At 53.3% G+C, this 9,651-nt stretch overlaps 1 protein-coding gene across 1 annotated transcript; it reads right to left on the bottom strand.

Moving 5' to 3' along the window:
* Nucleotides 1-33: 33 nt before the first annotated feature.
* Nucleotides 34-9,067, bottom strand: ANKRD2 (ankyrin repeat domain 2). The gene is made up of 9 exons (XM_061403008.1): nucleotides 8,825-9,067; nucleotides 5,161-5,262; nucleotides 3,757-3,915; nucleotides 3,540-3,647; nucleotides 2,952-3,050; nucleotides 2,483-2,581; nucleotides 1,584-1,682; nucleotides 1,375-1,473; nucleotides 34-338 (listed from the first exon to the last, which is right to left on the bottom strand). The coding sequence occupies exons 1-9, from the start codon at nucleotides 8,897-8,899 to the stop codon at nucleotides 189-191; spliced, it is 990 nt and encodes a 329-aa protein (XP_061258992.1). The 5' UTR covers nucleotides 8,900-9,067; the 3' UTR covers nucleotides 34-188.
* Nucleotides 9,068-9,651: the final 584 nt, after the last annotated feature.

The following is a 9,651-nucleotide window of genomic DNA, read 5'->3' as shown; positions in this document are numbered from 1 at the left end:
TTCAGGCACAAGTAGAATAAATATCACACATAGCAAAAATGACTTTTTTTTTTTTTTATTGCAGTAGCTTGTGGGTGCTCCTGGGGTGTATGCAGAGGAATGGTGTCCTCAGCTCTGAGGGCCATTCTTATGACCCTCGGGCTGTACGCAGGGGACAGGCCAGGTGCCTGGTAGGCCGGGACAGGCATTTACTCGGCTGCCACAGGCTGGGGGGTCTCCCGCCCACTCTCGGTGGACCCCTCCAGTCCATTCTGCTCTGACCCCGGCTCAGGGTTCTCCAGAGCGTGCCGGGTGTCGGCTTGCCACAGCTGCACCAGGTCTGTGGGGGTCTTTCCTGCCTGGGGGAACCAAGAGGAGATCTGGTCATTGTTGAGAAGTCTGTCCCAGAAAGGTGCCTCACCAGCTGGGAGCAGCTGGCAATGTCTGGAGGCATCTTCAGTTATGACAACTTGGGGGTCGGGGGTACTTCTGGCATCTTGAGTAGAGGCCAGGGATGCTGCTCAAACATCCTATAATGTGCAGGACTCCCTCCACAACAGAAAATTTTCTTTTCAAGATGTGAGCAATGCCCAGGTTAAGTCCTCATTTACACTTTCCCCTCATCTTCCTGATTCCCGCTATCCCCTCAACCTCCCTCTTTTTTTCCATACAGCTAGCTTCTTTTTTTAAAAAATTGAAGTATAGTTGACGTAAAATATTATATAAGTTACAGGTGTACAATATCATGATTCACAATTTTAAAGGTTATACCCCACTTATATTATTATAAAATATTGGTTATATTCCCTGTGTTGTAAATATATCCTTGTAGCTTATTTTATACATAATAGTTGGTACCTCTTAATCTCCCACCCCTATGTTGCACTGTGCCCCCTCCTGCCAGCCTTTCTTGAGTCACGATGCCCCCTTACTCAATTCTCCTCCCTTTTGTGATTGCTCTAGGCCCCAGAGAAGAGCTTGGACGAGGGGATATAGGATCCTAAAGAAACTAGGGGACCACAGGAGCCAGTGCAGGGTGCTAGGAATGAGTGTACCAAGTGCTTAGCTTCCTTTCAGCTCTCTTTCTCCACAACTCTGGCCTCCCTGAGCCTGGACTTTAGGACCCCCTGTGTTCTATTCGGGGGCCTTTGGGAAGTCCTCTTACCCTCCTGGCTGTTTTCTGCACTTAGATTTTCTGGATGTAGAAAAGCATAGAGAGTTGGGAAGCTGGTGGGCCCCAAATCCCCAGGGGCCCGGAGAAGCCTCCACTGTGACAGTGCCCCGAGAGCAGGCCGGCCAAGTCTTGCTCAGTTCTGTCTTTCCTCCGAGTGCCCGGGACAGGGCCTGGGAAACCAGTGCACCCTGTTTACTGAATCAGGGAAGGAGGGAACTTACCAGGTTCTTGCTCATCATGTCAGCCCCATGCAGGAGCAGCAGTTTGATGATTTTGTAGCGATTGAGCCTCACAGCATCATGCAGGGCGCTGTCCCCTTCCTAGAACCAGTGTGACACTCAGCATGGTCCATGGGAGCATGTGGGAGCCCTCAGGGGGCACAGGGAGCCCCCTGCGGCAGGGCTGGGCAGGAGGGAACCCAGACACTCACTCTGTCTTTGGCATTGATGTCCAGGCCCAGGGATAGAAAATGTTCCACGATCTCCACCTGCCCCGTCCGGACTGCCACATGCAGGGGGGTGCTCAGCAGCTGGGTGGGAGGAAGCAGAAAATGCTGGCTGAAGGGACCTGGGCTCTGGTGCCTCTAAGGGTGGAGGGGCTGTCAACTCCAGCCTTCTCCCAAGGAGGGGGAGGGAACTCTGTAATTTCCCATCATCCTCTCTGATGATCTAACTCTAAGGCATTACCTGCCACCTCCTCTGGGATGCCTTCTATGATTCCCCTCTCACTCAGATGTGAACAACTGCTCACTCCTCTGCCCTTTTAAAATAATTATAATAGATGCCACGTATCAAGAGATGACTATGTGACATACACAGCAAAAGCTTACAAAACATCAGTCTTATGTTAAACAAATAATTACTTGACATACATTTCCCCATCCAGTATATATAAGAACTCTACAAAGACGTTTCATAGATGAGCAACAGAGGCTCAGAGGCCATCATCTGTTCAAGGTTACACAGAAAGGATTGAGTGAATTCAAAATGGTGGATGGATAAAAAAGTGAACAGATGAATGAATCACTGGATGGATGGATGGATGGATAGATAAATAGAAGGATGATGAATGATTTCATGGGTGAACAAATCCTGCATCTTTTGGATGGTCCTAAAGTCACCAAGATAGTGGATTTCCTCTGCTCTTCCTGCTTCCATTCCCAGATGGTGGTCTCCAAGCATTTGCTGCTGATGGCAAGACTTATTCCCAGGCTCTGAGGCACCCCAGAAACCAAACTAGCTCGCTAGCCACCTGCTTTCTGCTTTTCCGCCCTCTGCTTCCCTCCCCTCCACTCTGCCATCCCAACATCTGTGAGCATTATTGCCTCACCTTATCCCTCACATTGGTGTCTGCTCCTCGGCTCTGCAGGAGTCTCACCACCTCCAAGTGGCCCCCACGACAGGCCCAGTGCATGGCTGTGCAGTCCAGCTAGGAAGGAAGGATGGAGCCTCATTGCAGAGCTTCAGGGAAGAGTGTGCCCTCGGGGAAAGGACCCCAGCCAAGAGGGCAGGGAGATATCCAGGGGAAGGGTCCAGGGAAGGACAGTGACACTCCAGTGGCTGGGTAGTGGGTGGAGTAGAGCCGGAGAACCCTCGGGGGGTCCATTTGTCCAGGCCAGATTTACAGACAAGGCTTGGGGAGGAGGTGGTGCCCACACGAGTTCACGCAGCACACTAGCAGTGGGGCCTGGCCCCGAGGCACTCTGTTTATGTCCCAGGTGGGAGGTCTGCAGGGACAGGGAGTCCATTAGTGCGGGACCTACCTCCTGCCCCTCACCCAACACCTGCCTCTTGCTCACCCGGTCCTGGAAATCCACAGTGGCCCCACTCTCCAGAAGCTTCTCAAGGATCTCCATGTGGCCCTCCAGGGAAGCTCGGTGCAGGGCAGTCCGGCGAAACTGTCCCCAGAGAAACAGTCAGGGCCCCAGCCTGTCCTCATCATCCACCCAGGTTGAGACCAGGGTTTATCCCAGCCTGATTCTGACCCCTGTGCTGTGTCCCCATATGGTCTACATTCTGCCAGCTCCTTCATGCTCTGTGGGACCAGCCTCGGAGGCCTCCTATGCACTGGGGACCTTCTCACTGCCCCCCAAGCACACAAGCTGAACCAGGGCATGGTGCCGGTGGGATTCCAGCCCAGTTCTCCTGGTCTTCAACTCTGTATTTGATTCCTTCCTCTTTTCCCCCTAAATATCCAGGTATGTATTACTCTGGAGGTGGTTCAAGCTGGAGAGCGTCTCCTTAGAGACCTGTGTGGGGAAAGGAAGGGGGCATCCCAAATCTTCTGAGGGGCCCCCTCTCAAAGGACACCGATGCCTGTTCTCATTTCACAAGGCGCAGCTCTAAGAGGAGGCTGGCACAGGTGCCGGGCCCGGAAAGAACATCACCTGATCGCAGGTGTCAGGGGAACCCCCATCCGCCAGGAACTTCTCGATGACCTTCATCTTCCCCTCCACCGCAGCTTTAAGGAATGTCTCCTCGTCCACAGGGCCCGTCTGGAGGGCGTGAATGCAGTCATGGGGGGGCCGCCCCGAGGTGATCCGCGCCATCCTCCCCTCCCCCGGCTCCCCCTGCCCACACAAGTGTCCTCCCTAGAACACTTACAATCTCCTCTGGCTCTGGAGGTGGCTCCTGGGAGGTGGCCAGGGCTTCCCGTTTCTTCTGCTTGCGTTTTTTCCGCAGCTGGATGAGGTTCTGGATGCCGCCCACGTCGATGATCTCCCTCCGCAGGTCTAGAGATGTCTTCCGCACGCGCTCTTGGCCCTGCGTGGGGATAGCCCATCAACCCCACACTGGGACACGGAGTGTGGGGCCTGGGGACCTCTGAGCTGAGCCGGAGGTGGAGGACAGGGAGCTCCTCTCAAGGAAGAAAGAATCCAGGTCTAACTCTGCCGCCCAGGACTAGGTGAAGCCAGTGAAACTGACACAGATGCCTCAGATCGAGGGACCAGGCAGGCCTGAGGGGGCTGGCTGGGAGTTGCCCAGTTTCAAGGCTCCACATAGGTTGGGGGGGTTGATGAGGAAATCTCAAGGGCAGTTCTTAGCACAGGCCTCCAGAACCAGCTCCTGATTCTCATCTTCCCGTGCAATTCTCCGCCTCTCTCCCTCCCTCCATCCCTCTCTGTGGTCATAAAAATAATACAGAAACATGAAAGCCCTTCTCTCGCAGAGGTAACTTCTATCACAGCTCAGTTGATGCCCTTTCCATCCTCCATGTTGTGGTCTGGACACTGCTTTTCTCTGACCAGCATGGAGATCTCTCCTGTCAGCACACACAGCCTCCCGGCATCCCATTACCACACGCCCTGTTGTATGGCTGCCTCATCACTGCCACTTCCAAAATGGGTCCCCTGGGATCTTAGACACCTGCAGATTCTGACTCAGCAGGTGTGCAGAGGAAAACTTTATCACCACCACTCCTCCCCCTTTTCACTTCTAAATTCTTTGGCTGGTTGAACAATTAAATTGATGTAAGACTGATTAATAGGAGAAACAAATTTAATTTCATGTGTATGGTAGTCCATAAAAATATGAGACTCGAAGAAGTGACTGAAGCAGGCAGCTTTTATACCTTTTAGGCAAGGAAACAATAAATTTGTGAAGTATTGAAAAGACAAAGGTGTTTGGATTTGGAGGAGCTAATTAGTGAAGAAAACAACAAGTTTTGTTTATACAGCCTTCTCAGCCCTGAATTCCTGATATTTGGTGATAAGGAAGCTCTCTGCTTTCCTGATAGAGGGAGGGTAACTTCACATGGGAGATTTATCTCCTGCTTTCTGGGGAGCAAAGGAGGGTCAGTGTATTCTTCTTACACTGGCTTTTTCTCAAATGACTTTTTAAAATAATCAGTATACTAAAGTGATATATTTGGGGGTGGCATATTCCCCTTCACAAGTGTGGGGTGGGGCCAGGAGGCTGCATCACTCACATGCCCCAGCGGTGCTGAGCTGCAGGTTCATGGACTATACTAGGAGGAGCAAGACTGTAACTGCTTCTCCTAGCACTTACCTTAACCTTTTGTAAGGACGGACTCTCAGGCCTATGGTGCTTCTCATCCTCCAACACCAGCATCTCCATGGGCAACTTCTGATGGGTGGTTCCTCGGAGTTTCTGGGGAACCAGGGAGAGGACAGGTTCCAGGATCTGCCTGCTGTGCCTAGGGGACCTGACAGCCTCCCCCACAACTAATTCAAGGACACCCCCAAAAGTCTTCCTCCTGTGTGACCTCACAGCACTTCACCTGCTCCACTCCTGTCTGGTCCAGGAGAGGCCCAGGTTAGAGCTGCGCTCCCCACCTCAGAGCTGGGTTCCCCAACTCAGCCTCAACCCCAACTCCTGTTCAAATACCTGCCTATTGACAGCCCTGGGTCTCCAGCAAAATAGGATTAAGGGCCAGCAGAATGAGTTTTAATGAAATTAAATATATTCAATATTTATAAGCACTGAGGTCTTTTGGGGGGTTAGGTTTAGGGACATTTAAAATTCACTTTGATAAAATAATTGTGATAAATGATGAGAATTTCTTAATGGGCTTATTTGACAATGTAAAACTTTGAGAACTCTGTCAGTTACCCACTTCTTTCCCTCAGGTTTTACTGATCTGTGAAATCCTAGGGCATGGAAACTGTTGCTCTCAGGATATCTGAGGGGTAGGACCTGCAGCTCTCCAGCTCTTAGCTTAAAGTGAACTCTAAGTATTAACCTTGGGTGTGTGTTAGTTGCTCAGTCATGTCTGACTCTTTGGGACCCCATGGACTGTAGCCTGCCAGGCTCCTTTGTCCATGGGATTCTCCAGGCAAGAATACTGAAGTGGATTGCCATTCCCTTCTCCAGGGAATCTTCCTGACCCAGGGATCGAACCCCAGTCTCCTGCATAGCAGGTGGATTCTTTACCATCTGAGCCAACGGGGAAGCCCCCAAGTATTAACCTTCTCATTGTAATAATACAGGGTGGAAACTCTGTCAAGGTCTCCTCCCCATTTGTAGCTCCTACTTGCCTGGACTACTTCCTTATCACCTCCTCCTCTCTTCTAAAGGAAAACACTCTTTATGAAGTGCAGCCCCCGCCCCCGCTATCTCTGAAGTCCCCACCTTGCCAGGATATTCACTCAGGCTGGAGGGTGCTGAGTCCAGGTGGCAGCTGGGGCGGAATGACTCCCTCTTCTAGAGTTCTCAGCTGCCTTTTGCACTCCAAGGGTTATACTCTTCAACGGTCATTTGAGGGCTGATTTTCCAGGGCTTTTTTTCAGATGTTCCATGGTCCACTGGCGCCTCCCTTCCATATGAAGTATACATGGTTTGAGGTCGCCCAAGGGCTGGCCTTGCTTGAAACACTGCATCTTTACCAGGGGACGCCTAGGGCTTCAGCTACTACAGCATGTGGGATCTTGGCCAGCCCCTGAAGCATCTAGAGGATGGGTTGGTCTTAATCACCTTGGCAACCCCAGCACCTGTGACAGAGGCTAGCACATAGTAGGTGCTCAGCAAGTTTTTGGAGAGTAAATGAATGAATGAGTTCATGGATGATGGCAGGCAAGCTTATCAGCTCTGCACACCTCCAAGTCTTCAGTGATGACCTAGCCCAGTAAAGTCCCCATCGAAGAGCCCCAGTCCCTGGGCTGGTCTCCGAGGTCCTCCTTCCCCACCCACCCCAAGAAAGGGGTGCAGGCCGGATATGAGGCTCTCCTCTAAGAATGCTGCTGGGCTGGGGCCTGCTGGGAACAACCGGGTCTCTACTGCTCACCCGTGCCTTACTCAGACTCCATAGCCCCTCACTTCCGATTTGTCTCTGTGGACTGCCATGCAGCGGGTGCTCAAGAAATGTTTCCTGAATTGGGTTTTCGTTGATGAAACGCAACACAACAAAATCCACCTTACTTCATAGATGGTCGCATAGATGAAATGAGAGAATGCCTGTCCACTTGTAGCACCGTGCCTGGCACGAAGGAGGCACTGGCGGCAAGGCTGGCTCTGTGGGCACGCAGAGTCCTGACAGCCTTGCCTCTATATTTACTGGATGAATGAACGGATGAGGACTGCTCCCTGTCCTCTTGCTGAAGATCTCTGTGTCCAGTGGCAGCATTCCAGAAATGGTCCAGCAGCGTGACTCACCTGCCTGGCCCTGGTGCTCATGCCCTTGGGGGAGTGAGAAATGGCATTCCTGGAGAGCCAGGGATGCCCCGACTGGGACTCAGTGGGCTCAGTCCAAGCTCTTCCGAGACAAACCTGCCCTCCCTTCCCTGGGCCTCGTGTCTTCTTCCACCGGAGTCCTGACCCTCCCCTCTTCCTCAATCCCATTCACCTTTTTCTTTTATGAATGAAGTCTATAGGAGATGGTGGAGACACAGGTTCAATTCCTGGCTTGGGAAGATCCCCTGGAGGAGGAAATGGCAACCCACTCCAGTATTCCTGCCTGGGAAATTCCATGGACAGAGAAGCCTGGTGGACAACAGTCCATGGAGTCTCAAAGAGTCAGACATGACTGAGCAGCTGAGTGCACACACACGCACACACACAACCTCTAAACGAATTTATCTCCTCCCTCCCATTCCTGGTAGGGCTAGTCTCCCCCCCTCCAAGTTCTTCTCAAGGCTGTCAGAGATGCCTTCCTAAAACAGGTTAGATGGCACCACTGTGCCTCACTCAACAACATGCAGTGGCTTCCCACTGCCACAGAGTATCTTTCATGTGGCCCTTGCCTGTTGGTTTGTGCCCTGCCTGCCTTCCCAGCCTCAGCTCCTACTGCCAGACTCCCTCCTGACAGTCACATTTCCACACCTGGAAATTAGCACCTGCCATTTCCTTAGCCTGGAATACCCTCCCCATCCTGATCACCACTCGCCATCCCTGAAGGCCTGACACTGCCCTCCTGTGCACAGAGAAGTCCTCAAGAGGGTTCATGGTCAATGTGATCACCCCCGTTCTGTGCTCCTTCATTCTGAGTTACACTTCTATTTCACCCTCTCTCCACTCTGCCTTGTTTCTGAGTCGACTGTGCGCCTGACAAATGTCAGCTAAAATGAACACAGGGTTGGAAAGGGAGAGGCAGGGGCTGACCTTACTGAGCCCCTCATTCCTCCCAGCATCAGGCACTTGGCAGAGAAACTCCAGGTCAAGTATTCGTTTCCATCAAATGAACAGTGGGACCAGCCCACACCTTCCTCCCTTGCTTCTTTATTCCACAGAAAATGCAACTGTTCAGAGGCCCGTGCTCAGAGGCCTCCCCTGGTGTGGCTGATGGTCCTAGAAAACCCATGTCTCCCTTGCCAGCATCCCTTCCTCACTCTGCTCCCAGTCTTTATCCTTCTTCAGGGACCAGACACTGGAGTTCCTTTTGTCCCAGCCTCCCACCCAGCAGCTGGGGGATCTCGGGGCCCCGCACTCCCAGGCCGCATCCTGGCTGTCCTGTTCTGTGTAGCTTAGCCTGTCTTCTCAAGGCCCAAGTGAGCAGACAGGGTCTCGGGGAACCCAGCTTGGCTCGCCACTTGTCTCTCAAGATCTGGGGGCTAAAGCCTTCATTTCCCACTACCAACAACCCCCTCTCAGGAGCACCCTGGAATAGCACCAACTGGGCTGTCTTCCTTCCTGCCAGGTACCCCAGCCGGGTTCTGCCTTCCTTTGACAGCAGAGCTGGGTGTCCCCGGAACCCCCTTGGCCCCCACCCCAGCCCTACCTCATTCTCCTCCTCCTGTGCCAGCCGCTCCTCAATAAGTGCCGTGGCCCGCTGCACCTCCTCAGAGTCTGCCATTGTGCCGTCGCAACCCTCCTCAGCAGGCCCCGGGGGCTTTATATGCCAGGGCCCCCACCCCCGCCCCGCTAGGTGCTTTTGCCATGAGCTCACTGGCCCAATTCTCCACCTGCCTCCCCCACCTGTCACCTTCACCCCGGGCAGCCCCAGGGCGCAGGGGGAAGGATGGGACAGTTGCAACCCCTAGCCCCTGGCCTATTAAGCCGGAGGGCCCAGTGCCCTGAGAGCGGGGACTGCAGGAAGGAGCCTGCCAGGCGCCTGTCCTGAGTGCTCAGGCCCAGCTGGGCCTCAGCCAAGGCACCCAGGCTGCTCCAAGGACCCACTGGCTGCTCTTAGCTCTGATGGCAGTGCCACCTGCTGGATGCCTCGAAATCCTGCCTAGCCAGTGCCAGTGTGGGGTCCCAAAAGCCAAATGTGGAAACCCAAGATAGGCCTACATCCCCAGGCTGTCCTGAGAACAGACTCGCTGGCTCTGGGGAGGCGCAGACACTGTCTCCCCTGGGCTGCAGGGCTGGATGGGGGGTTGGGGAGAAGGGCAGGTGCCTCCCTCTGCCTGTAGCTCTCGCAGATCTTTGCGTCTCTGGCGTCCCACAGTGCCCCCTAGTGAAGCATCGCTGCATTTGGCCGCAAGTCCATGTTAATGCTTGTGCTCAGTTGTGTCCAACTCTTTCTGACACCATGGACTGTAGCCCGCCAGGTTCCTTTATCCATGAACTTTTCGCAGCAAGAATACTGCAGTGGGTTGCCATATC

This window comes from Bos javanicus, chromosome 26 (genome assembly GCF_032452875.1).
Source record: "Bos javanicus breed banteng chromosome 26, ARS-OSU_banteng_1.0, whole genome shotgun sequence".
NCBI lineage: Eukaryota > Metazoa > Chordata > Mammalia > Artiodactyla > Bovidae > Bos > Bos javanicus.
Note: the sequence above shows the minus strand (reverse complement) of the source record. Positions and strands in the feature narration are given on the sequence as shown.

What these genes read in the sequence shown, in the direction of transcription:
- ANKRD2 (XM_061403008.1), bottom strand. Translation starts at nt 8,899, where the DNA reads ATGGCAGACTCTGAGGAGGTGCAGCGGGCCACGGCACTTATTGAGGAG. An exon ending in ACACCAATGTGAGGGATAAG is followed by an intron (nt 1,683 to 2,482) that starts GTGAGGCAATAA and finishes CCTCCCACCCAG; the next exon opens with CTGCTGAGCACCCCCCTGCA. An exon ending in ACATCAATGCCAAAGACAGA is followed by an intron (nt 1,474 to 1,583) that starts GTGAGTGTCTGG and finishes CACTGGTTCTAG; the next exon opens with GAAGGGGACAGCGCCCTGCA.